This window comes from Lacerta agilis, chromosome 15 (assembly GCF_009819535.1).
Source record: "Lacerta agilis isolate rLacAgi1 chromosome 15, rLacAgi1.pri, whole genome shotgun sequence".
In the NCBI taxonomy this organism is placed as follows: Eukaryota; Metazoa; Chordata; class Lepidosauria; order Squamata; family Lacertidae; genus Lacerta; species Lacerta agilis.
In genome coordinates this window covers 27,745,276-27,772,409 of record NC_046326.1, presented here as the reverse complement: position 1 = coordinate 27,772,409, position 27,134 = coordinate 27,745,276, and the positions used below count along the sequence as shown (strand labels likewise).

The window sequence follows — 27,134 nt, the reverse complement described above, 5'->3', positions numbered from 1 at the left end:
AAGATTAATTCCTTCCCCGCACCCTGTCCACCAACGGCATTCCAGCCCTCCATTCTGGGTCATTCAGTTGTTAGGGACAACTCTGGGCATTCAGCAAAATCTCCTGATTATGCTGTCTCTAGGTCTACACCTAAAGTGTGAATGCATCCAACATTTGTTTATAGACACCTGTTTCACACAGGTGCCCTCATCAGAGGGCCAGGATTGACCGTGCCTCTGTGGTGCACATACATTCATTTGCAAACCTGTGTTTTTTGCTGTGTAATGTGTGAAACAGCCCTTGCAGCTGCTGGAGTCATTTTTTTGTTGTTCTACTTTTCCTAGAGATTTGAAGAATAATGAGATCATTTCCCTGCTGGACTATCAGTTCATTGCCTATGAGCAACTGGAGTTACTGTAAGTATGATACCCAATCCCTACATTTTCTGTAACTTGTAGGGGGTTGGACTAGATGACCCTTGGGACCCTTCCAACTCTGCAGTCCGACGATTGTATGAACTGCACAGCCTATGCAGGGGATTTGATACCAGCCTTTAAAAATCTGCATTTTAGAACCCTCTGTTTTCATAGTGTTCTTTTAAAAACAAATACAATCAAATGCATCCAGCCTGGAATTAAATGTTCCTGAGCCAATGTGGAACCCTCAGGTGTAAAACGCAACTAATCTGACAATGAACGTTGGCCTTTGCAATCATTGCATTGCAGGGGGTTGGACTACAAGACTCTTGGGGTGCCTTCCAATGCCACAATTCTACAATGATTGATTTCCTAGGTTCTGGTGGGGGGGGGGGTCAGGAATACCATGGATACAATATTAATTCTGAGGATATCTCTCTTTTGTATAATTTTCTTTCCAAACAGCTTCCTACAAGATAACAGGATCCAGTCAATATCCGCCTCTGCATTTGCTGGACTTGTCAAGCTCAAGAAGCTGTGAGTAATGAGCTTTGGTTTTGCTGCATGGGATCAGGCAGGTCATGCAAAAAGAAAAGGAAGACTTCTGCGGGGTGGGGTGGGGGGCATCACCTTGGCTACCCCAGCTTTACACATTCCAGTAGGTTAACAGGGTGTCAGGGACTGGCTGGTTACTGAGGAGTGGTGGCTGGAAGAAGTGGCATTGGGGACTGATGTGGAAGACGGAATCAGTGATCTGGGGGATCCAGTAACAGCCAGGAGACAAGAGGCAGAGGCAGGAGAAGCTGCAGAGAAGAACAGCTGCAGGAGGACTCTGTTGTAAGAAAAAATCTGCCCTTATTCCCTTATGGGGTACACAAGAGCCCTTGCAAAGTCCTCTGCAGGTTCTCCATTGGTAGGAGTAAAAAACAGAGGCCAACCAGAGAAGATTGAGAAGCAAAGCAGCTACCGTGTTTCTCCTAAAATAAGACACCGTCTTATATTTTTTTTCGCTCAACAAAACACAGTATGGCTTATTTTCAGGGGATGTCTTATTTTAACCGTGTCGCATCGGCACGCTGCATAGCCACGCCTCTCCAGGCTGTTTTAATGAGAGGTACCACGTCACTATGGCTTATTTTCGGGGTATGGCTTATTTTTGGGGAACGGCTTATATTTCGCAAATGCATAGAAATCCTGCTATGGCTTATTTTATGGCTATGTCTTATTTTAGGAGAAACAGGGTAGTAAGCTTGATCTTTATTGAAGCTGTTGCAACAGCGGTGATTTTCAGGGAAAAAGACCCAGAACAATGCAGGCATGCTCTTATAGAGACATTTCAAAATCCCTCCTGGAGTCTAGCCCACCCCCAGAAACATCACAATTTTTTGGGGGGGGGGGTGGTGGTGGTCAGAGGAGGTAACTTGGGAATATTCCACACCTATGCCATCTCTCATTGACCCCTCCCAGACACATATTTCTGCAAAACAAAAGGTTTCCTCCCTGGCCGGTAGGGCTAATGGCTGTCCTTTGTGAGGAAATGGCCCATCCTCAGGCAGAGACTTCTCACCCCCTCCCTGCAGATGAAAACACTTGGCCAGCTAGGAGACAAAATGGAGTGAGGCCTGTCTTTGTCTGTTGTTTTCAGACATGTGGCCTTATTTGCTTGGTACATTACTAACTATTATATATATATAGAGTCCCATGGACTGCAAGAAGATCAAACCTATCCATTCTTAAAGAAATCAGCCCTGAGTACTCACTAGAAGGACAGATCCTGAAGTTGAGGCTCCAGTACTTTGGCCACCTCATGAGAAGAGAAGAATCCCTAGAAAAGACCCTGATGTTGGGAAAGATGGAGGGCACAAGGAGAAGGGGACGACAGAGGATGAGATGGTTGGACAGTGTTCTTGAAGCTACTAACATGAGTTTGGCCAAACTGCGAGAGGCAGTGAAGGATAGGCGTGCCTGGCGTGCTCTGGTCCATGGGGTCACGAAGAGTCGGACACGACTGAACGACTGAACAACAACTATATATATATATATATATGTGTGTGTGTGTGTGTGTGTGTGTGTGTGTGTATATATATATATATATATATATATATGAAAGACCTTAAAATTCTTATAACAACACACAGAGAGAGATGATTCTCTGTGATTTTATTACTTTGTATTGTCTATGGAGGGCTTGGAGGTAATGCTTTGTCTGAGGCAAAGAGAGCTTGCCCCTTCCTTGCTGGATGCAGAGGTTGGCTTCTTTACCCCTCACCCCACTGGTAGCCCAGCCCCACCCCTCAGCGGATACTGCCCCTTTCCCCACCTTCTCCTCCCACCAGGCTCCTTCCAGGTACCAGGTGCGGTTGTTTTTCAGCTTTCTAGGTAGAAATAATGACACACACACCCCAGATCAGGCATAGACCTGAAATTCAGAATGCCGGAAAGAGACCTCCATTGTCTATTCCCCATAGGAGTTAGGAAGTCTGAACCTTGACTGTATTATCCAGAACAAACCCAATCCTTCTCTTGTCATTCCAGGTATCTCAGTTCCAACAACATCACTCACCTGAAGCCTCGCATCTTCCACAACTTGTTTTGTCTCAAATGGCTGTAAGTACATAGAATCATAGAACTGTGGAGTTGGAAGGGACCACGAGAGTCATCTAGTCCAACCCCCTGCCATGTGGGAATCTTTTGCCCCATGTGGGGCTCGAACCCTCGACCCTGAGATTAAAGGTCTCATGCTGTACTGATGGAGCTATATCAGTAAGCTCACCATACCATGATCTCCATTTCGCCCCACCCTAGAATCCTGGAGAACAACAACATAACTGAAATCCTCGCAACTGCTTTTGAGGGGCTGAAATCACTTCTATTTCTGTAAGTATGGAGTTTATTGGGGGGGGGCGCACTGGAGTCTTGCACATCTTCTGCTCCAGATTCTGTCCTGGGAATGATGTCATGCTTAAATGAAATCTGCATGTTTTTTTCAGTCAGGGGTGCTCACAGTCTTTAATTCACAGCAAGCAAATACAGGCGGAATATTAAGTTACACTTGGACTATAGGGCCACAGAGTTGTGGTGCTGAAAGCTTGGCTTTGGCTCGGCTTCCTCCTCCAACCCCCCTACAATGAATCCCTGACAGGTGGCCATCTAGCCTTTAAAAGCCTCCAAAGAAGGAGAGCTCACCACCTCCTGGAAAAGTCTGTTTCGCTGCTGAACACCCCATCACCAACCCTAACCCTAACTGCATTACAACACTGGCAATTCTGTTTTCAGTTCCTTTCCCTATTATCCCTGGCACGGACTGTTTCCATTTTCATGGGTGCACATTGTCCATCACCATTGATCTCTTTGTCCTTCCATTCCAGGGACCTGCACAACAACCTCCTGAGAGGCCTCCCCAACACGTCGATTTGTTCAGAAATGCCGAAGCTGAACTGGCTGTGAGTTCCTCCTGCCTTTGGATTTTGGGAACAGAGAGACCCCCGGGGAGGGTCCCATCTGACTTGGGCGAGGTTCAGCCCTCCTCTGTGTTCAGCTCTGCTCTGGAGAACTGCTTTGGCTCGAGGGTGGGTGGGATTGGAAAAGGGGGCAGCAGGGGTCTGTTTAAGGAGAGATGGTAGGTGGGGGACGTGCTGCTGTTGTCTGTCTGCACCCACGCAGAGGAGGGTCACCCATCTCAGCCTCCTTTTTGAAGACTGTGGAGGGTTTGGCTGGTTGTGTATGGAGGGGTCAGGCCTTGGCACCCCGGCTGGGCGCAGAGAAGGACTGGGATATGCAACATCAAATAGAAAGCTTTGGGATTGTTCAAGTCCTTTTACAAAGGCAAGGCTGGCTTTCTGGCAGTGGCCCCATCTACATTATATATTTAAAGCACACTGATACCGCTTCGGTCATGGATTCCCTCAAAGAATCCTGGGAAGTGTAGTTTGTTAATGTTGCTGAGAGTAACTAAGAGATCCCTCTTCCCCAGAAGGTGAGAGGGATCGATGTGTTTCCTGCATTGCAGGGGGTTGGACTAGATCAGTTCTACGATTCTACGATGGATAAACCACCCGCAGCTCTCTGAGGGGGTCTCCTAATGCCCTTAACAAACTACGGTTCCCAGGATTATTATTTTTTAAAAATCACTGCTTGCTTTCTCCGCCATCCAGGGATCTCGAGGGGAACCAGCTTCACACTCTGCAAAGTTCCAGCTTCCAAGGGTGCAACGAGGTCACTGTTCTGTGAGTGTAACAGTCTTCCTTCTTTCCCCTCGTTGTATTTTTCTGTGTTTTTCATGCACACAGCCTTAGCCGCACAAATCGCAATCTGCTGGGATCCCAAACAATTAGAATCATAGAATCAAGGAATGGTAGAGCTGGAAGGGGCCCACATAACTCAATCATACCCTCCAGTATTTCTTTGATGAGAATAGAGGCATCCTAAAGAAAAGCGGGACATTCCGGGATCAAATCAGAAACCGGGACGGCTTCTGTAAATCTGGGACTGTCCCTGGAAAATAGGGACACTTGGAGGAGGGTCTGCTACCTGAGCCACCCGTGACAGAGTTGGATACAGAAGCACCCCCAAACTGTGAGCCTGTTCCTTCAGGGGGAGTGCCACTGCATTCAGGGCAGGCAACTTGGCAATTTCCCAGACACAGGAACAGCCCACCCACAGGGTCTCCATCTTGCCAGGATTCAAGCTCAGCTCGTTTTTCCTCATCCATGACGAAGCCAAGAGTTTCTTCTGCAGAACATGCAGGGCTGACCCACATTCCACTTTTCTGAAGTGTGACAGTTTTGTTGCCTCCCTTAGAGAGGATTCAATCCACTTGCCTTGCATTGAGTATATCATCCCTGTACACAAACGACAAATTCCCTGCAAGACGGGGAACGAAGGGCAGGCTTGGAATGTCCAGTTCCGCATGTCCAGCTCTCAAGAGTCAAAAGGAACACAGCTCTTGACTTGCTTCTATGGATATTCAAGGAGGATGAGCCAGCCTTAGCAAGTCGTTGGCCACACTTGAACCAGTCACTTTTTGTTCCGTGTAGAGAGCGTGAAATCCATGTAGGCAGGGACAGGATTAGGCCTTCTGGCTCTGAATCTGAGGTCTGTCCACTTCTTTGTGGGATATGAGCAAGATGAGGAAGAAGAAGAAGAAGAAGAGTTTGGATTTGATATCCCGCTTTATCACTACCCGAAGGAGTCTCAAAGCGGCTAACATTCTCCTTTCCCTTCCTCCCCCACAACAAACACTCTGTGAGATGAGTGGGGCTGAGAGACTTCAAAGAAGTGTGACTAGCCCAAGGTCACCCAGCAGCTGCATGTGGAGGAGCGGAGACGCGAACCCGGTTCACAGATTACGAGTCTACCGCTCTTAACCACTACACCACACTGGCTCTCCAAGGAAGAAGGTGGAAGGTGATTGAGGGGATCAAGGGTCTGGGAACCAAGCCTTATGAGGAATGGTTGATGGAATTGCATATGTTTAGCTTGGAGAAGAGTTAATCGAGAGGTGACATGAGAGCCACCTTCAAATACCCAAAAAGGCTGTCACATGAAAGATGGAGCAAGCCTGTTTTCTGAAGCTGCAGAGTGTAGGAATCAAACTGACAGATTAATACAGTGGTTCTCAAACTTTTCATTTCATGGGCCACACTTTCAGAATAAAAAAATTGCTCATGCCCCACCATTTATTTTTTATTGACAAGAAATACATTGGAAAACAAAAATAGAACACATATAATATGATTGTGGGACATCCAGGAAGTATAAAACAATGCAGCTACATAAGAACACGAATCATTCCCAAAATATAATATTGATTGTCCTTGAATCTTCCTGCCACACTTACCATCCTCTCCTGCCACACCAGTATGGTGAACCACACCCTTTGAGAACCACTGGATTAACAGAATCATAGAACTGTAGAGTTGGAAGGCACCCTGAGGGTCATCTAGTCCAACCCCCTGCAATGCGGGAATCGTGGCTAAAGAATCTCTGATGGGTGGCCATTCAACCTGTTTAAAACCCTCCAAGGAAGGAGAGTCCACCACCTTCAGAGGGAGTCTGTCCCACTGCCAAACAGCTCTTACTGTCAGAGAGTCGTTCCTAAGGCTTAGTCGGACTCTCCTTTCTTGTCATTTGAATCCATTGGCTCGGCTCCTCCACTCTGGAGCAGCAGAAAACAAGCTTGCTCCAGATCTCTTACAAAGCACCATTCCCCCCCACCCCACCTGAAATATACTCGGAGTTGAGTGTGAATTTCATGCTCTTTATTCAGCTCATAGTAGTGAGGAATCCAGTTTCCCCAAAACGTTTGCTTTATATACACTATTTACACAATGGGCCCCACGTGATTGGCTAATTCCGGGATACTCCTGTATGCCAATCGGAGTGTGGATTCACTTCCACCTGGAGCAGGATTGGGTGGCTCCTGCGGACCAATCAGACTGCTGCAATCTCAATCCTATTGTTCTAGGACCAATCAGCCTGCTGCAGTTTGGATCCTATTCAACTCAGTACATAACACCACCTCAGGTGAGGGTTTCAGCAAAAGCTCCCCAAGGTATAATTGGGCTCATGAAACCCAGAGTCTGTGACATCAGCCTTCCCATCAGCGTGACGTCTCCATCATCTGTGGCTTTGCCCAGGAATGTGATCCCCAAGACCTTCCCATGTCAACATCACAGAAAGATAAACACAGGGAAGATGGGAGGCGTAAACACCCCCTGCCATTGACCTTGCCCCAGTGACAGTTTTATAGAGGAGATGAAGCAGACGAAGTCCTTCTGTGTGAACCAGGGAATGATGTAGCTCTTGCCCCCTCCATCTCCTCATTCTCTTCACTGCTGAAAGCTAAATCCCAAAGGAGCCAGGATACAAGAGAGGCTTTCCTCCCTGTGAGAGGCTCCTCTGAGCCACACATAAGAAGAGCTCTGCTGGGTCCAACTTACCCAGCATCCTGTTCTCAAGGTGGCCACATGCTCCTAACATTCTAGGAATCCAGATAGACTGCCTCTGGGTCTGGAGGTTCCATGCAAGCACCAGAAGAGCCCTGATGGATCAGGTCAATGGTCCATCTAGCCCAGCATCCTTTTCTCTCACAGAGGCCAGCCAAATGACCCCATGGGGATACCCCACAAGCAGGACCTGAGCACAAGATCACTCTTTGCCTCACGTAGCTGTGGTGGGGATTAAAATGAGGAGGCCAAGAACCATGTATGCCAGTTTGTCCTTGTGAGGGTGGCGAGACTGAGGGAGGCAGTGTGGTGTAGTGGTTAGAGTGCTGGGCTAGGACAACTCCACTTGGCCACTGCATCTCAACCTAGACTACCTACAACAGGGTTGTTGTGGGGGTTAACTGAGGAGACGGAGAGAACAACACTTTGAGCGACTTGAAGTAAAGGTGGTATATAAATGAGAATGAATAGATAATATAAGCTTTTTTTAATTAAAAAAAAGTGGGGTGAGAATAACACATGATGAACCCATGCTCATCTTTGCTTGCCTTTGTCTTCCAGAGTGCTGAACAGGAATAAGATTGAGTGGATCCAGGCAGGGACTTTTTCCAACCTCAACAGCCTGGTGGAACTGTAAGTGTATCCGGCAAGCCTTCACGATAACCGGTCAGGCCTGCCTGGCCAGGACGGTTTGTCGCTGGAGGGAGAAAATCCAAGTGGTGCCTCCCACTGACACCTGCTCCACGTTACCTAACCTGAAAAGGTCGAATTGGTTTCATTTATTTTGACATTTCTACATTGCCCTCTCTCTGCTGCCCACTTATATCTTCTGGCTGAGAGCTGTTAGGAGATTCCCTAGTCCCGTCGCAGAGTTTCCTGGGAAGAGAGGCATGGCAGTGTAGTGCTTAGAGTGTCAGACTGGGACCTGGGAGATCAGGGTTCAAATGCCTGCTTGGCCATGAAACTCATGGGGTGTGACCTTGAAGGGCTGGTTTCTGCTGATATTCGCCTGGCCTACGCAAGGTTTTTGTGGAGATTAAATGAGGGGCAGGACAACCAAGGCCACCACCCTGAGCTCCTTGGAGAAAAAGGTGGGATAGAAATGCAATCCATTCCTGGGATTGCTAAACCTCTCTAGAAGGGGAGTAGGGTGTGTGACTCTTTACTACAACTCCCAGCACCCTTAACAAACTACAGCTCCCAGAATTCTTTGCGGGAAGCCATAACTGTTTAAAGTGGTATTGCAGCGCTTTAAATGGGTGGCGTGAACATGGCCTTTGTCTCCAGCCCTGCTGCTCTCAATGACCTTTTATGTCTGAGTGGGGAACCTGTCCTTCCTGCAGAAGTCAGCCTCTGCTGAGCTGCTTTTTCCAAAACCGAAATGACGGCAACCAAAGTCTCCATCCTTTCAAATCCGGAACCTCCAGGCCGTTCCACTTCTCAGGAAATAAAGTAATGAATGCAACAGACCTTACCTCCAAGATGCATGCTGGTTACCATGGAGATAAAATAATTGGTTTCCCTGGAAAGCGATGATATAGATGGAGTAATAATCCTGACCTACCACACAGGGTCTCCACCTCAGAAGCTGGACTCTCCTTTTTTGGAGGTTTTTCAACGGAGGAGGGATGGCCATCTTTCAGGGAGTCTGTAGCGGAGCTTTCTGCATTGCAGGGGGTTGGACAAAATGCCCTTTGAGGTCACTTCCAAACCTACAATTCTACGAATCTATGAAATTCCTCCTGAAAGTTAACAGTGATGGAGGCCAGAGCATCTCACCAAGGAGGGTGTTCTACAAACGGGGAGCCACCACCAACAGGCCCCTGGTATGACTGGCCCCAGGTCACCCAGTGAGCTTCATGTCTGAGTGGGGATTTGAACTTGGGTCTCCCTAGTTGTAGCCGAGCTCTCTAACCACTACACCATACTGACCTATCTTAGTATCAGGTGCAGCAGTAAAAAATGTGGTGTGCTGACCGGCTTTCCATGAATCAACTCTTCTCAAACTTTCCTTTCTTGTCTTCCAACAGTGACTTGTCCTCCAACAGGCTGAAGGATCTCCTGCCATCGTCTTTCAAGGGTCTGCATGAATTGCAGCAGCTGTATGTATCTTGAAGATTTTTAAGTGGAGGTTGGGGGGCTGCTCCCAGGGATCCTTTAGCTGCGATTCCTGCATTGCAACAGGTTTGACTAGATGACCCTCGGGATCCCTTCCAGCTCTGCAGCATGATGCTTCTATATGAAAACAGTGTAAAAAAAATGAAGGTTTTGATGACGGACAGGGCAGTAGCATCATAGAACAGTAGAGCTGGAAGGGATCCTGAGGGTCATCTAGCCGAACTCCTTGGAATGCAGGAATCACAGCTCAATCGACTGTAATAAAACCTCAAAGTAGTTTGCAAAACCATCCGCCTGTAAGGCATCAGATGGTTAATATTACTGCCTTCAAATTCATTAGCAAGAGTAACTTAAAGGTGCACAGAAACAAAATGTGAAATTTTTCAAAATATCAAATGCAACTTCTGAAATTTGTGTTTTCATAAATTACGTTTATTAGGGAGAGATTAACTGGGATTCCTTTCAAAGGCATCACTCCCCCCATCCACCGACCTATGCCTTTCCTTCTCCTTGCAGGAATATTTCGGATAACCCTCTGCACCAGATCTATCCGGATGAATTTGACGATGTCCCCCTCCTGCGCTCTCTGTAAGTGTCCCAAGCAGCAAAACCCTGATTGGTTGGTTTTTCCTGTTGATGCAAACCTCCTTAAATCCTTCCTTCGGGACTGGCAAGAGCCAGCTCACCCTCCTTGCTGTTCATTTTGTAGGAGCTTGGAAGGACTGGAGATCCCCAACATTCACAGCCGCATTTTTGAGAAGCTCACTAATCTGCATCACATGTAAGTCACCCTTTCAGAGCTTCAAAATGCAGTGTGGGGCAGCCCCCTGACACAGGGCAGGCACTCCCTACAAAACAAGTAGTTGCACTCGCCCCAATTTTCTGAGCAGGGGGTGGGCAGGGCATAATGCAGGACTGCAGGGCTTACCCAATTTCACTTCACTTCAGAGTAGGGGAGCCCTCCACATCACCCCCATTTTGCTCATTATTTAGTGCTGGCACCCTCCCTAATATTTATAGGGGTGAAAATGTAAACATTGGGGCCCAATGAGCTGGACCAGGGGTCAGCAACCTTTTTCAGCCGTGGGCCGGTCCACCGTCCCTCAGACCATGTGGTGGGCCGGACTATATTTTTTTTGGGGGGGGGGTGAACGAATTCCTATGCCCCACAAATAACCCAGAGATGCATTTTAAATAAAAGCACACATTCTACTCATGTAAATACACCAGGCAGGCCCCACAAATAACCCAGAGATGCATTTTAAATAAAGGGACACATTCTACTCATGTAAAAACACGCTGATTCCCAGACCATCCATGGGCCGGATTGAGAAAGCGATTGGGCCGCATCTGGCCCACAGGCCTTAGGTTGGCTGGACATCCCTGACCTGGACATACAAGTAAAATAAAAAATAAAACATACAGTGACTCCATGGCATTTCCCCATGAAGTTCCTTGACAATCTTCCTATATGCATACACAAGGTGTCATCAAGAGCTTCAGTTCACGGCGTCCATGACACCTGCAGCATAGGGAACAGCAAACATTCCTAGTGGGTGGAGCTTAAGCAACAGGGTTTTTTTGCCACTTATTTTTCATGCAAACTTCAACCTAGGGTATAGGGAGAGGATGGGCGTGTGTGTCTTCTTCCATTGTGCATCAAGAGATATAAGAAACTTGAGTCGTGCGATACATTGCTCCACCCCTCATATCATTAGGAGAAGGAAAGAAACGTGCATAGGGAGGAATGGGGCAGGGGTTAGTTACCCCAAACTTAATCAGAAACCAGGAAGGTGTCTCATAGAATCATGGTTGGAAGGTACCCCCAGGGAGTCGCAGCGTCTCATCATTAAGTGCTGATCAGCAAGGGAATTCTCACAAAAGTATATATTGCATGGTTGAGGCCAGGTGAATTCAATCTTCTAGCTGCAATTAATAAATACAATTAGTAACACCACCACCACCACCACCAATAATAATAATATTTGCATCGGATGAGAAGACTACCCCACACCCCCTCGACTCTAAATCTCCTCCTCCGCGGCAGCTACTTCAAGAAGTTCCAGTACTGCAGCTTTGCACCCCACGTCCGCAGCTGCAAGCCCAACACCGACGGCATCTCCTCCTTTGAGAACCTCCTGGCCAGCGGCATCCTCCGAGTCTTCGTCTGGGTCGTCGCCTTCACCACCTGCTTAGGGAACCTCTTCGTCATCCTCACCAGGTCCTTCATCACCACGGAAAACAGCAACCACGCCTTGGCCATCAAATCTCTCTGCTGTAAGCTTGGGAGGGCGGGAGAGGGGAAGTCAATTCGGGAAGTGTCATCCAGTCCAGCTGGCTGCAACCCTTTGAGCTAAGATCAGGCTGAAGAAGAGAATGGCAGGGGTAGTTTGACAGGCACCCGACCGTCTCCTCCATACCTCTACCGCAGGTGCCGACTGCCTGATGGGCATCTACCTCTTCTTCCTCGGAGCTTTTGACCTCAGGTTCTCTGGAGAGTACAACCAGCACGCCCAAGCCTGGATGGCGAGCACAGCGTGCCAGCTGGTGGGCAGCCTGGCCATGCTCTCCTCCGAAGTCTCGGTGTTCCAGCTGACCTACATGACCCTGGAGAAATCCTTCTCCGTCGTCTTCCCCTTCAGCCACCACAGGGCCAGCAAGAAGCGGACTCTCTCCACCCTGGCGGTCATCTGGCTCCTGGGCTTCTTCCTGACTCTGGTGCCCTTTTTGTGCAAGGAGTCCTTCGGGGTGTATTACGGGAGGAATGGTGTGTGCTTTCCGCTCCAGTCCGATGGGACAGAGCGCCACGGGGCTCGGGCTTATTCCACGGGGATATTCCTGGGTAAGTGTGGCGGAATAATGCCTGGTTCATCATGGGTTAACCTATCACTCCCATGTTAGGTAGGTGTTCCCTGGGAGGCGGAGCTAGTTGGCATTCTAAAAGGAGGGGGAACAACCTTGAAAGGCAGTTGGGGGTTTGGCAGTTGGGGGTGGAGGGTTAGAAAGAGAAACTGCGAGGTTAGGCTTTGGGGAATGGGAGAAAAGGTCATTACCATTGCTTCTCTGAAGTCTCTCAGCCCCACTCACCTCACAGAGTGTTTGTTGTGGGGGAGGAAGGGAAAGGAGAATGTTAGCCGCTTTGAGACTCCTTCGGGTAGTGAAAAGCGGGATATCAAATCCAAACTCTTCTTCTTCTTCTTAAAGGGATGCAGGAAATATTATAACAAAGCTGAATTACATGAGAAGAAGATTTGTACCAGTAATAACCCGAGACATCCATGTTTTCAAGTTACCTAATAAACTTAAATGTGCTTAAACGTTCGCTGACTGTGGCAGTGTATCAGTACCTTAAGAGGTGTGACTAAGAGGAGAGAACAAAGCTTTCCTGTGGAAGAGGAAACTGTTTGCTTATTCTCCTGTCATACAGAGGGCTGGACAGTGAAGCCAAATGTGCCACGTAGTTGCCTAAAGTGAAGGCAAACTGCAGTAGGTGGGAACCCTGGGAGGGAGATCCCATAGGTGGCAAGAGGTTTTCAAACATAAAGCGCTGAGGTACCCCAGAGACAACTCCCGTATAAACACTGAAGGATTCATCCTAGTTGTCAGTGAAACTTAGGGAGAGTCACGGTTGGGGAAGTATCTACAGGGGAGGGAATAGGATCCCTCACAGTAAGCACCCCTTGCTCATACGGAGAGCTTTGCGGATTTGGAGGGAGGGGTAAGGGGTGCCTATGCTGAAGTGCTGTGTGCCAGTTTTGTTAAGGATAATGGTTGAATTTCCTGAATGTCAAATTTCTTTTGGCAGTAGCTCTCATGTGATTGGCTGGCTGCGAGTCACGTGAGAGAGCCATTCCATTCTGTTGTGACTGTTATTCAAGTAACTCTCGTTTTTTAACTGTCTTCTCTCTCTACGTGTGTGAGGGAGAATGGTTGCTGAGAGAAGTTTCTCTGGATACTGCTGAGGACAATGTGTGTTTCAGTGTGATCTGTCTTGATGTGAAATAGACAGAGGAAGATCCCTAAACCTTAATAGGGAAAACCCTGTGCAGGAGCTCTCTATAAGGAGCAAAGTGAATAAGAATGAGAATATTGTAAATATATTCTTCACAGTTACATGTTTATGAAAGCAAAGGTGTTTTTTTTAAATAAGTCAGATGTCAGTCAACGTGCTCCCAGATTTAAAACATGTTTCAACTTTAGCAGCCCTGAGTGGCGTCTGAAGAGTTCAGAGTTCTTTGAGCAATCTGCCTCTCAAAAGCAGTGGTTCCACACTGTGCACCTATTAAGGCTTCTTTTATCCCTTCCGCCCGACAGGTGTGAACCTGGTTGCCTTTGCCATCATTGTGCTGGCCTACGCAAGCATGTTCTACTCCATTCACACCACAGCAGCCAGGACAGGCGAGCACAGCGCTTTCTCTGTGGAGGTGGCCCTAGCCAAGAGATTCTTCTTCATCGTTTTCACCAATGCTCTTTGCTGGATCCCCATCTTCCTCCTCAAGCTGCTTTCGTTGCTGGACCTGGACATTCCAGGTAGATGCCTTGACCTTACTCATCTTAAAAGCGTAGAGTTGTAAGTGGAAAGGGACCCCTATGGGTCATCTAGTCCAGCCCCCTGCAATACAAGAACTGCAGCTGTAGAATCCCTGAAAGATGGCCACCCAGCCTCTGCTTAAAAACTTCCAATGAAAGAGTCCATCACCTTCCAAGGGAGTCTGTTCCACATCTCTTGCTGTCAGAAAGTTCCTCCTAATGTTTAGTCGGAGTACAGTTAAGTGTTCAAAGCCCTAAATGACTCAAGCCCCAAATACCTGAAAGGCCACATCCTTCCCTACAGATCCTCTTGGGTGCTGAGATCAGCAGAGGAGGCTCTCTTGCCAGCTCCGCCACCCTTAAAGGCTCAGGAGGTGGCAGTCCAGGAGAGAGTCTTCTTCATGGCAGCCCCTAAGCGGTGCAATTCCCTCTCCCCAGAGGTGCACCTGACACCTTCATTGTACAGCTTTTGGAGGATGCTGAAAACACACCTCTTTACCCTGGACTTTTGACATTCGAGGCGCACATTCTAAGACCCACCTTCTGTTTGTAAGCTGTTTTTTTTTTTAATGTTGTGTTGTAATGTTGTGAGACTCCCTGGGACCACAGGGTGCAAGGTGGGTGATTATATTAATATAAACTCCTCTTTCTGGACAGGCACCGTGACCTCTTGGGTGGTCATTTTCATCCTCCCCATCAACAGCGCTCTGAACCCGATCCTCTACACCATCACCACCACCTCCTTCCAGGAGAAGCTCAAGCAGTGTCTTCAGAAGAACAAGCCATCTCTGCAGGATACGCAAGGGAAGAGCTTTGTCTTGTTATCCGTCCACAGCAGCACCTGACATTTAGGCCTTGGGGGTGCTTAAAAGATGTACAAGGACACTTGAGCAGGCTCCCCATTTGTCCAAAGTGGCAGGGACTAGAAACTTTGACTGCAAGCAAAAGGGTCCACGTTCATGCTCTCTTGCGCGCCCTTTTTTTTTTGCCCTAGAACAATTCGGAGGCCTTCCTTGATTTCACCAGGGGGTTTGCAGTCAAAATCGCCAGTGGTGATATGCAGAAGAAAGTACTCCAGGAGCCAGATGAATGGGACAGCATCTGCCCAGTTTCTTGAAGAGATCAGATTCTGTTGGGATTCCTTTGCCCTCCAGGGTGGAAAGCAAATTCGTCATCTGACAAAGTGGTGGTGGGTGGACTCTCCTCTGTTGCAGGTTTTTAAAGAGGCTGGATGATAATCTGCCAGGGATTCTTTAGCAGTGATCCCTGCATTGCAGGAGGTTGGACTAGATGACCCTTGGGTGCCTTACAACTTTACGATTCTGTGAAAGTGGAGGTATTTGCCCTTAAGGAAAAAGAAAAAGAAAAATTAGGAATCCACTTTAGGACTCTTCCTGTTCACCATTCAGTGTCAAGACAGGGCAAATTGATAGAGCACCTCCGGATTTAATTCCACATATGGAGGGGGGAAATTCAAATTACTTTGGACTTTGTGTGTGCAGGTTTCAGGAGTCTTTGACTGTGAGGGACCTTTGGCTGGCACTATAGCCTTCCTCTTATCTCCTGCAAGCACCACCTCCTGCTGCTTAGAAAGCACCATCACTGCAAAAAAGGCAATTGTCCATCATTTGTCAGCTCACAGAAATCCCATCTTCCATGTGACAACCCTTTGGATATTTGAATATGGCTATCATCTCTCTTCTCAGTTTCCCCTTTGTCAGGGTAGACATACACAGTTCTCTCAACCATACCTCATGAGGCTTGGTTTCCAGAACCTTTATGATCTTGGGTCTCCCCCCTCTGCACACATTCCACCTTGTCAACATCCTTCTAAAATGGTGGTGTTAATAAGGTAATTCTCATTGTCGGTATTATTATTTTTTGCATTTCATTTCCACTTGACCTCACTTGACAATTCCGTCCCACCGTGACTCATAACTGCGCTTCACACACCCAACAAAGTGATTCCTGCACTGCAGGGGGTTGGACTAGATGACTTTTTGGACTTATCCCAACGCTATAACTCTATGAAGTGGACTATAATTCACAAACACTTATTGCAAAATATGTTTCTTAAGACTTGAAGGCAACATAATACTCTTATTTGGTTTTGCTGATTATTATTATTTATTACATTTATATTTACGTAAATATGCATCTTTACATAAATATGTAAAGATTATATACCACCATTATCTCCCCAGGATCTCAAGGTAGTGATAAAGTTCTTCTTCATGCAGCAATGGCACCCACTCCATCAGGAGGCAATGATGGCCACCAACCTAGATGGCTTTAAAAGATTAGACAAATTCATGGAGGAGAGGGCTATTGATGGCTATTAGCCACTATTTTGGAGGCAGCAATGATTTTTATACCAGTTCCGGGAAGCCTCAGGAGGAGAGTGTCGCTCTGCTCAGGTCCTGCTTCTGTGCTTCCCATTGGGGAATCTGGTTGGCCACTGTGAGAACAGGATACAGGACTACATGGGCTCCTTTGTGATTCACATACTAGCGCTATTTTTATGTTCTTAAAACACGGAGGGGCAGGGAAGAGAGCAAGACAAGAACTGGATGCAAGTGCATTTATTCCAAAAACTGCAAAAGCAGTTCTGTAAAGTGTCACGATATGAGCAGCCTGGGGAAATGGGGTGTGTGTGTGTGTGTGTGTGCGTGAAGACAAGGCATGGCTGGACTCTTCCTTCCTCTCTGAGCTCCTTGTGAGCTCCCCGGTGTGTGTGTGTGTGTGTGTGGCGCCTTCTGCACTTGCTCTACGGTACCCGAGGACCTAGAGTTCGCCTCGTCCGCAGCTGCTACTTTGGGAGAGGCTCTGCGGGGCGAAAGGCAGATAGGGGATATGTAAGGGCGGAAGCAGCGCCATCTTGGGAAAGGCTGTGCGGGCGAAGAGGAGGCCGGACTAGGAGCAAGGGCGGAAGCAGCGGAAGGGGCTTCGTCGGAGAGGCAATGTGGGCGGAAGTGGAAGGGCAGGAGCGGGTGGGAGTGGTGCCATCTTGATGCTGAAGGCGTGGGCGCCATCTTCGGAGAGGCTCTGCGACCGGAAGCGGGGAGCAAAAAGGGCGGAAGCAGCGCTATCTTGATGCTGAAGTCGGCGCCGACATCCTAAATGAGGGTTGGCCGGCTGCCCACGCCCGCCATCTTGTTTGGGCCCTTCTTCCTCGACAATCTCCCACACTTCAGGACGGGGGGAGGTGAGAGGGAAATAGCCTAAAATCTGACCAGCAAAGTGGTCTAAAACCTGCCTCCCCCTGGGGCTGAGGTCCTTGTACTGCAGGCAGGCCGATGTCCCCTTCTTCAGAAAGGGGGAAAAGTAGGACCTCCCATTCAGCTTGATGTTGATACCAGGAAAGTTCCTAAAACAGATCATTAAACAGTGATCTTATGAGCACTTAGAAAAGGATGCTGTGATTACTAAGAGCCAGCATGGGTTTTTCTAAAACAGGTCATAGTAGATCAATTTTTTCTTTTCTTAAAAAAAAAAAATAGAGTTACAAGGTTGGTGGATCCAGGGAATGCTGTGGGCGTACTGTTTCTTGATTTCAGTAAGGATGTCGAAAAAGCCCCCCATTATATTCTTGCAGAGAAGCTGGTAAAATGTGGGCTGGACAATGTTATTGTTAGGTGGATTTGTATATAGTTGACTGACCAAACCCGAAGAATTCCTCATCATCCTGGAAAAAAGCGGCACGTGAGGTGCCACAGGGTTCTGTCCTGGGTCCATGGTTGTTCAATGTCTTTATAAATTATTTGGATGAAGGTATTGAGGGGGTGCTCATCAGATCTGCAGATGACACCATACAAGGAGGAGTAGCTATTGCCGCAGAACACAGAATTCAAGTTGACCTTAACAGGTTGGAAAACGGGGGCCAAACTAACAAAGGAATTTCACTTGGGACAAAGGTAAGGTTCTACACTTAGGAAGGAAGAACCTGATGCACCAATATAGGTTGGGGGACATCTGGCTTGACAATCAGTATTTAGGGCTCTTAGTAGACCACAAGTGTAACATAAGTCAGCAGTATGATGCAGCAGCAAAACAAACAAACAAACAAAAAAAAAACCTAATTCAATTTGAAGCTGCATCAACAGAAGTCTAGTGTTCAGATCAAGAGAAGTAATAGTACTGTGCTATTCTGCCTTAGTCAGACCCCACCTGGAGTACTGTGTCCATTTCTGGGCACCACAGTTTAGGAAGGATATTGACAAGCTGGAAGGTGTGCACCTTGGAGAATTGTAGGAGAGTTCCGTGTCGCTCACCAGGCTGTATGGTAAAGGTCTATATTTATTGGGTTTTGCCAGGATCTAACCTTCAGCAACTGGGGATAATTTTAATTAGAAAGATTGCCATAATTAGCATTTCGCTGTATATGTCCTCCAAATCATTCATTACTACTTTTTCAGGATTTCTCTCCTTGGAGTCAATGTAGCTGGTGAAACAGACCATCTGGTCCCAACCTGTAAGGTTTTTACAATGGGTAGAATCCAGGAAAAACCATTAAACACTCACAGCCATCACATCAGCTACACTTGTACTGTAGTTTGAAAAGTTTGCAGTCTCCACTCTGATCAGTGCCTAGTTTTGCATGGTTAGAGTTGGGTTCATTAAAGGTAAAGGTAAAAGGACCCCTGACCATTAGGTCCAGTCATGTCCGACTCTGGGGTTGCGGTGCTCATCTCGCGTTACTGGCCGAGGGAGCCGGCATACAGCGTCCGGGTCATGTGACCAGCATGACTAAGCCGCTTCTGGTGAACCAGAGCAGCGCATGGAAATGCCGTTTACCTTCTCGTCAGAGTGGTACCTTTTTATCTACTTGCACTACGTCTTTCAAATTGCTAGGTTGGCAGGAACAGGGACTGAGCAATGGGAGCTCACCCCGTCGCGGGGATTCGAACCGCTGACCTTCTGATCGGCAAGTCCTAGGCTCTGGTTTAACCCACAGCGCCATTAAGACTCAATTTTTAAAAAAACGCATGCGTTGAACACTGTTGCATTGCATAAATATTCCACTAGATGGCAGCTAAGCTTTTCTAAAGAACATCCCCAGGAAAAGTAAAAGGTTCCAAGTTTTGAGGGTGGAGGAAAAACCTTCATTTTCTACTGGCTAGACAATTTATGCCTGTGGATGTTAAGGCATTGGCTATGTCCTATATCTTGTAAGATTTCAAGGCCTGTTTCCCCTACTTTAGAAATTATAGCTCCATGAGGATTGGTTATACCAATGACTGTTACAGCAGAAAACCCCAAGTTGCAGATCCATTACCCTTCAGGCAGACTGCACCAATGGAAATTTGTAAGGTTTATCAAGCTGTTGGTGGCCTAAGTATTGCAGAGTCTCATTGCACAAGGTCAAAGTCAACAGGAGAGATGTTTGGATTGCAGGCAGAACAAATGACCCCCAATAAGCCAGATCGTCCACTTCTGTAAAATATTATGCCAATAGGGCATAAAAGAAAACCATTGCACATATGCAATGGCCACATGTGTGCTTATGACACAGAATTTATTGCCACACCTGTGTTCTCCCCTCTCCAGCTTGCTTCTTTTTCTCCCCCTCACCATTTCTCTGCTTTTGTTCTTCTGGGTCTCATTTGCACCTTCTCTTTTCTTTCCCGACGCATCAATCATGGGCAGATTACAATGTGGAAAAGCAGATGGGAACCTGGGTGACATTTCAGCACATTGCCCCTGCACTCACAAGCAGGTGGGAGTTGTTTGCTTCCAAGCCAGCCATTCCAGAGGCCACTTAAATGGCCAACAGATTGTCTCCAATGTGAGTTGACGAGGAGATGCACCCAACTGTCCAAATGTAGCTAGCAAAGGGTCACCGGAATCTTAAAACACAACTGAAGCAGCAATATCTTGCACTCCTAGCCAGCCCTATCATTTGTGGGCCACAGGCAGCAGATTAGTTGCATGTTAGCTGGGTTTGGCCTAATTACATTCTGTCCTTTTTTCAGCAGGTTGTTGGGCAATGAGTGGAGACGGAGGACAAATTTTATTTGATTTGCATTTTAATGAAAAGAAACCCTTCTGAATTTGCATTTCTCGAGCCAGTATACCAACATCAAAAGAGAAACATATTTAAAAGTTGCACTTGTACAAGTTTTAAGATGCAGTTCTCCAAACAAACAATATACAGTGGTACCCCGTGTTATGGACACGATCTGTTCCGGATCGCGCTATGTATCACGGGCGTGCGTAACACTAACGCCCCCCAAAAGAAAAAACCCGGACGTAGCGCGATTTGAGCGCTTCTGCACATGCGCGAAGTGCACAGAAGCGTTCTGCGCATCTGGGGGCTGAGCGTGGGTTGCGCGCGCTCCGGAAACGCTTTCGGGTTGCGGGCGTTCTTAACTCGAATGTCCGCAACCCGGGGTGTGCGTGACCCAGGGTTCCACTGTATACAAAAATGCATCTGTTGGGGGAAATGTGCATAAAAATGCGTGTATTAGTAAAAATAACATACAAAAATGCACTATATTAGGGGAAATTGTTGGCAAAAATGTATATCAATCAAAATGAATATAATATAATACAATAAAATTAAATAGAATAGAAAAATGTGTTTATGAGGAGAAATCAATTCATGAATTTTAATGATTTTTAAAAAAATGCAAATATCTCCAGAAATGTGGGAAACTGAATTTAAGATTGGAAAAATGAGAAAAGTTGAGCACCAAAATTGATAGATCTGCCTAGCTCCCTCACAGACAGCAAATGACCCCTCCAACACACCCCATCCCTGGTTGCCCACCCTCGCTCTATGCCAGCAGTGGGTTTCTGCAGCCTTCCAGTTGTTGTTGATCTGCTACAATCATCCTTGCCTGTTGCCTCCGCAGTGGAACTGCAGCTTATGCTGTACTGAACTCCAGCTCCATCACTGAAGGCAGCCCTGTATAGGAAAGTGTTTAATGTTTAATGTTTAATGTTTTATTTTGTATAGCCTGGAAGCTGCCCAGAGTGGCTGGGACAACCCAGTCAGATCGACGGGGTACAAATAATAAAATTATTATTATCACCTTCACAGGCACTTGCTTTAAGTACCCTGCTCACTCTGGAAGGCTGAGATTTGTGCACTTCCAATAAAGGCCCAATGAAAGTTATCCAAAATTCTGCAATGCACTTTGGTGGAGCACAGAGAATTTCATTAGAATGGTAAAACGAGAAAACTGAGGTCAGTGGCAGCAGTGTCACCAGGTGCAGCACAGTTGGATGAGGTCTGTGGAAAATGGCCTCCTGGGCCAAATTAGGACCTGTTCCAGATCTTAACTAGTCAGTAGACCACAGTTTTAAAGGAAGGCAGGGGACCATCTTGGAATGGGGCTTAACTTTGAGCCAAACCATTCCATTAGCTTCTATTCTACCTAACCCGGAGAACTCTTTGTGCTGTATTTCTTCTGTTTTGTGCAACCACTTCAGAACCACTTCTTAATGCTGTCTTACAAGCCGCAGCCACGATAAATCTCTCCCTGCCCCACCCTCCAGAGGTACCATCTGTATAACGGCTTCCCTTCTCCACCTGAAAATATTATTAACTGCAAACATCAGGCTCCCTTTCTGTGAATGTCATTTCCCAGCCATGTTCTCTCTCTCTCTCTCTCTCTCTCTCTCTCTCTCTCTCTCTCTCTCTCCCCCCCCCCTCTTCTGCATTGGGAAAAGGGGGAATTCACTTGACTTTATTAAAACAAATAAGTCCCCTTCCTCATACAACTTCCGACTCAAATACCCCTTTTTTCCTGAAACACTGCAAACATGCTTCACATTCCCTCCACCTCGCAGGTCTGTTTCCCAAGAAAAGGATGGGGGGGGGAGCCAGCTTCCTCCTTTCATTAAAAGGTATAAAAATGTCAGTGCCCCTGAAAATACAATATCTTTATTCTCATCGTCTAGGAGGCAGGATGTGCAGAGGGTGTTAAGTGTCAGCGATGTCAAGTTTTACTTCCTGCCCCCTAATCAATCCCGCATGAGGCCTGTCCTTCCAGGTAGGCCTTGCTTAGGCCCCGATGCTGACCTGTTCTGGGCCCCTTTGGCTTCAGTCGCCTGGAGGCTCAGGGGAAAGGGACCTGGGCAGGTATTAGTCCCAGGCTGTCTCACCCCAACTCCAGGGTTAGAAATATGAAGGAAATTTGTCCTGATCTGTTCAAATGGCTCGGGGATTATTTTCTGGATGATTTCATAGTCTGGCTATTAGCAGCTCTGAAACATAACGCCAGCGCTTGGGTCTGGCTCTCAGGAAAGGGGAACGAAGGACGGGGCTCAAGGTGAAGGAGCAGAGGTGTGGAAAGAGCAGCAGCAATCTGGACTCGGGGGGCAGTTTAGGAGCATAGGAGGCTGACCCAGTCACAGCCTTTGTCCTTCTCGTTCCCTATTGTCTACACTGACTGGCAGCAGCTCTCCAGAGTTGCAAGCAAGCGATAATTCCCAATCCTGCTGGAGATTGAAAAGGGAACTTTTTGTGTGCAAAGCAGATGCTCCACCTTTGGCTCAGCTCTGGTTATGGTCTGGCCTTCAAAAAGGGTTATATCACAAAATAAAAAATAAAAAAATCCTTCCAGTAGCACCTTAGAGACCAACTAAGTTTGTTCTTGGTATGAGCTTTCGTGTGCATACGTGTGCATGCACACGAAAGCTCATACCAAGAACAAACTTAGTTGGTCCCTAAGGTGCTACTGGAAGGATATTTTTTATTTTTTATTTTGTTTTGACTATGGCAGACCAACACGGCTACCTACCTGTAACTGGTTATATCACAGTTTTATCAGCTACAATATGTTGCATTATCTCAATCTTTCCTTGCCGCAATAGGAGATACCATGAGTTGTTGGGGTTCAAACAAACCAATACACTCTTTCTCCCCACTCTGCATTTTCTGTTTCTTTCTTTTGCAGCAGATGCTCAACACATTACAGCTTCTGGAAAGAACTGAACAGGCTGAGTTATTACTGGACTGTGATTTTGTGTTTGGCAGGGCTGGACCTCCCCTCCCTTTTGCTTTTGCATATCTCAAGATTGACCCGAGCATTCACACACCTCCCTTTCGTTTTCTCGATTGTCCAAATTGGGGGTGGGGGGATGAGATGGTTCAAAGATGCACCATTGTTGCTAATGAAATGTTACACCTGCAGTTGCACTTGTTGCCTTTGCTACAGTTTGTATGCACAATGCAAAGCTTAAAAAAACAAAAACCTGCCTGCCATCACTTGCCACCTGCCTGCCGCCCCCTGCCGCCACCACCCCTGCCCTGGGATTTTCACACAAAAAAATCAAACTGCATACTCTGAAGATTTCGGCAATATACATTGTTGGCAAACTGTATCTGTTGTAATACAGTGGTACCTTGGTTCTCGAACTCAATCTGTTCTGGAAGTCCGTTCGACATCCAAAACGTTCACAAACCAAGGCACGGCTTTTGATTGGCCCCGCAAACAATGGCGGAAGCCGAAACAGACATCTGGCTTCCAAAAAATGTTTGCAAGCCAGAACACCTCTGGGTTTGCGGCATTCAGGAGCCAATTTATTTGGGAACCAAGGTACCACTATATGTGAAAGGTTGGTATCTCTCTCCCCCCCCTTTTTTACTTACAGCTAGTCAAAGTTCCTTAACAAATCAAACAAGAAACAACTGTTTATTTATTTCTATACAGCTGCATTCATATCTCCAAAATGAATACGACTGGCTGCAGACACATTATAAGGTGCAATATTTATTGTGCCGTTTTCTCCGTCATAAATATCTCCCTCATTAGTGCTGTGGTTTGGAGCAGTGGAGCAGGGAAAGAGGGTGCAGCAGGAGCAGAGCATGCTATAGCAGGCAGGAGGGCGCATGTCAAAGCCCAGAGGGTCAGAGCGGGTCACAAGCCAGGTCCTTGTTAAATGTTTCAGTGTGTTTGCACAAGAGGCGAACTGGCCACATCGGGCTGCAAAACGAGAATCGGGTTTCACGGTGGCAGAGGAGAAATGTTCAAGAAGGAAACCTATAGTTCCATAGCCATGAGAAAAGCGTGATGTAATGCGAGCGGCATGTTGATGCACCGCTGTCCTTCGGGAGTTTGATAAAACAAGGTCTGCAGCCGCCCGACCTCATATTCTTCTGCATCCGTGGCCTGTCAGCAGCTAAGGTCCTTCAAGATCAATGCCTCGGCTCTGCGACGAAGAACTTGCATTTCTCTGTACGTAGGGCTTAATTTGAACCAGGCCCAGAGCTTCTTTTAAAGATGGGACTCTGTGGTGGAATATATAAGCAAAATGAAGAAGAGTGGGAAGGAAGGCTAGTTCACATATGCCTGATATGTGTCGCTTAGGGACATGAGAAGCTAACTTAAAGCAGGCAAGACTCTTTGTCCACCTCTGGCCTGTTAACATCTACTCTCAACGGCACTAGATTTCTTGGGTGGGATCCTCCAGGGCAATGGAAGCTGGTCTATTAGGGTGCTGTAGGGGCCAATTCCTAGGGGCCAAGGTCCCTTTGGCCCCCCAATAAAATATTAGAGGGGGCTGGGCCCCCAAAGTTGACAGGCATTGCCATTCAAATGGTGTGTGTGCGTTATGTATTGTGTGATTGATTATTTGGGGGTGGGGCTTACCTCCCCCTCCATATTTTATTGACATTGGCTCCCATGTCGGGTACATTGAGCAGTGCTTCACAAATAAAGCTTTAAGGTGGTGTGATCATTGGGGCACACGTTGTAGGATTCAGCTACGTATATGGTGACCTATTTTATGCCTGTGGGAAATGAGAAAAGGTCACTAGAAAGGTAGGAACCGCCCCCCCCCCCCAGTGAATGTGTGAAATGCCCCTTATCTTGTTAAACTGCATTGCGAGTTGAACCCCTAAGTCGAGCCAACACAAATAAGTAGCAAGATATGCTGTTAAGACCCTGGGATTTTCTCTGGAGATTATGCAGGCAGCCATTCATTCAGTGGAAGTGTAAGACTATCTGTTGGGGGAAAGCCCAGATCCTGCTTTGCGTTCAGACCACATTCCACTTGTGAGGTCTGATATTCCTGCACTCAGAAGCCATATGAATCGGTGGATATTGTTACGTAACTTTCTTGGTTCCTGTGGCACACCTATCTGATAAAAATATTATATGTGCACCTAAGGGCCAAAGTTAATACCTCACGGTGGCGTCCTTTGCTGTACAAAGAAGGTGAAAATGATTGACTAGGCTCACTTGGCCTAAGAAACCAAAACAGGATACAGTCAAGGAAGCCTGCTAAGAAGGACAAGAATTTTTACAACTTTGCAGGGCCTGGAACGAGGGGGAGGAATTACCAAAGACTAAGCAGTGCTTTTGAAAATGGGCTCCAGGATACTGTGCAGTTCCTTCCACAATTATTAAGCATTCCTCAACGAGAAGATCAGGAATTTAGGAAAGACCGTCTCATCATTCCTACAGTTCCTCCCCTGTGGTGTACATCTGTGGTCGAGTGATTTTCACTTTCTAGGGTGTGCTTGCCTTTCATGCCACCTGAGGGTGGATCTCAGCATACTGTATGTAAGAGCATAATCAAGAGCCTGCTGGATCAGGCCAATGGCCCATCTAGTCCAGCATCCTGTCCACACAGTGGCCAAACAGATGCCCCCAATGGGAAACCCACAAACAGGACCTGAGTGCAACAGTGCTTTCCCTTCATGCAGTTTTCCAACAACTGGCGTTCAACAGCACTGCTGCCTCCGACTAGAGGCAGAGCGTAGCCATCCTGGCTAGTAGCCATCAATAGCCCTCTCCTCCTCCTTGAATTTGCCCAATCCTCCTTTAAAGCCATCCAAGTTGGTGGCCACCACTGCCCCCTGTGGGAGAGAGTTCCATAGTTTAACTATGCACTGTATGAAGGGATTACCGTATTTTTCGCTCCATAAGACACACTTTTCCCCTCCATTGTTGAATGTGCTGCAGAGGGAGGTTGTTTGTTTCCCCAGCAACATGTGACTGGCTGATTAGATTATCTGTCTGGAAACTAGAAAAGGCTCCCTTTCCTTTAGAAGCTGCAGAAATGTGAGTTGAACCCCATAAAAACGGGGCTTTTCCTCTTTGCTTTTCCCCCTTTGCAAAAGGAGCTTTGCTTTTCTTCCTTTGCAAAAAAAGCTGCAAAACTTTTAGCTGATCCTCAAAAAAACAGGGCTTTTCCCTTTGCAAAAAAGCTGCAAAACTTTTAGCTGATCCTCAAAAAAACAGGGCTTTTAGAGGAGGAAAACCAGGAAAAAATATTTTTTACCTTGTTTCCTCCTCTAAAACGAGGTGCGTCCTATGGTCCGGTGCGCCCTATGGAGCGGAAAAATACGGTATTTTGTCTGTCCTGAATCTTCCAACATTCAGCTTTATTGGATGTCCATGAGTTCTAATGTGTGAAAGGGAGGGGGGGGAAACTACCTTCTTTCTCCGTGCTCAGCATCCTTTCATGCACTTCTGTCACATCCCCTCTTACTTGCCTTTTCTGTAAGCTAGAAAGCCCAGATCTTGTAAATGCAAGTCCCAAAGGCGGCTGCATCCTCCTCCTTTGGGCTAATTGCTAGCCAAGCCCCTTCTCCATAGCCCTGTGTCAGATTGCTGCAAGTGTGGGGTACATTCTCACGAGGAAGTGGTGCTTTCAGAGACGTGACCCAAAGGCTGCCTAGATGCAAAGGAAACGTGAAGAGACACCCGGCGTTTGTTCACTAAATCAAGGCCAATCAAAAAGCTACAATTTCATGGCTCATTATTCACAGGCTTGTGTGGGCCGGAGCACTAACATTTGGATTTTTTTTTTTTTAAAGCCAATCATATGGAAGCAATTAGTCAAAACTTTGTTAAGAAAGAAAAGCGGGGGAAAGCATTAAGGTGCTTGTAGCATTAAAGCTCAAGTGATCCATAAGCTGGGACCATAATTCACCAACACTTAATGGCAGTTACCCTGCAGATGTGCTTTTTATACAGAAATATCAGCTTACCGCTTTGAAAAATTAGCCTACTGAAGGCTATCGGGCTTGAAGTTGGCTCTGGGGGATATTAGATGTTGACTGAGCAGCCGTCTCACTCCAAAGGGACGGCAAGCAGAGGTGGAAATGGCTCCGGATGGTTGTTAGGAGGGAAGGGGTTTTTGCTCCCCACAGGTCTGTGACTTTCTTGCGTTTCAAAACAGCAAGTG

The 27,134-nt window shown here is 47.0% G+C and overlaps 1 protein-coding gene and 1 long non-coding RNA gene across 2 annotated transcripts; both read left to right on the top strand.

Moving 5' to 3' along the window:
• The first annotated feature begins 324 nt into the window (after positions 1–324).
• LOC117060244 lies at positions 325–3,003 on the top strand. The gene is made up of 3 exons (XR_004427981.1): positions 325–396; positions 862–933; positions 2,932–3,003. It is a non-coding gene; the product is annotated as an uncharacterized LOC117060244 (long non-coding RNA).
• Positions 3,004–3,175: 172 nt separating this feature from the next.
• On the top strand, positions 3,176–15,343 carry LOC117060339 (relaxin receptor 1-like). Its single transcript, XM_033172553.1, has 11 exons — positions 3,176–3,273; positions 3,765–3,839; positions 4,551–4,622; positions 7,905–7,976; positions 9,374–9,445; positions 9,978–10,049; positions 10,171–10,242; positions 11,509–11,738; positions 11,893–12,303; positions 13,776–13,991; positions 14,649–15,343. The coding sequence occupies exons 1-11, from the start codon at positions 3,176–3,178 to the stop codon at positions 14,834–14,836; spliced, it is 1,578 nt and encodes a 525-aa protein (XP_033028444.1). The 3' UTR covers positions 14,837–15,343.
• Positions 15,344–27,134: the final 11,791 nt, after the last annotated feature.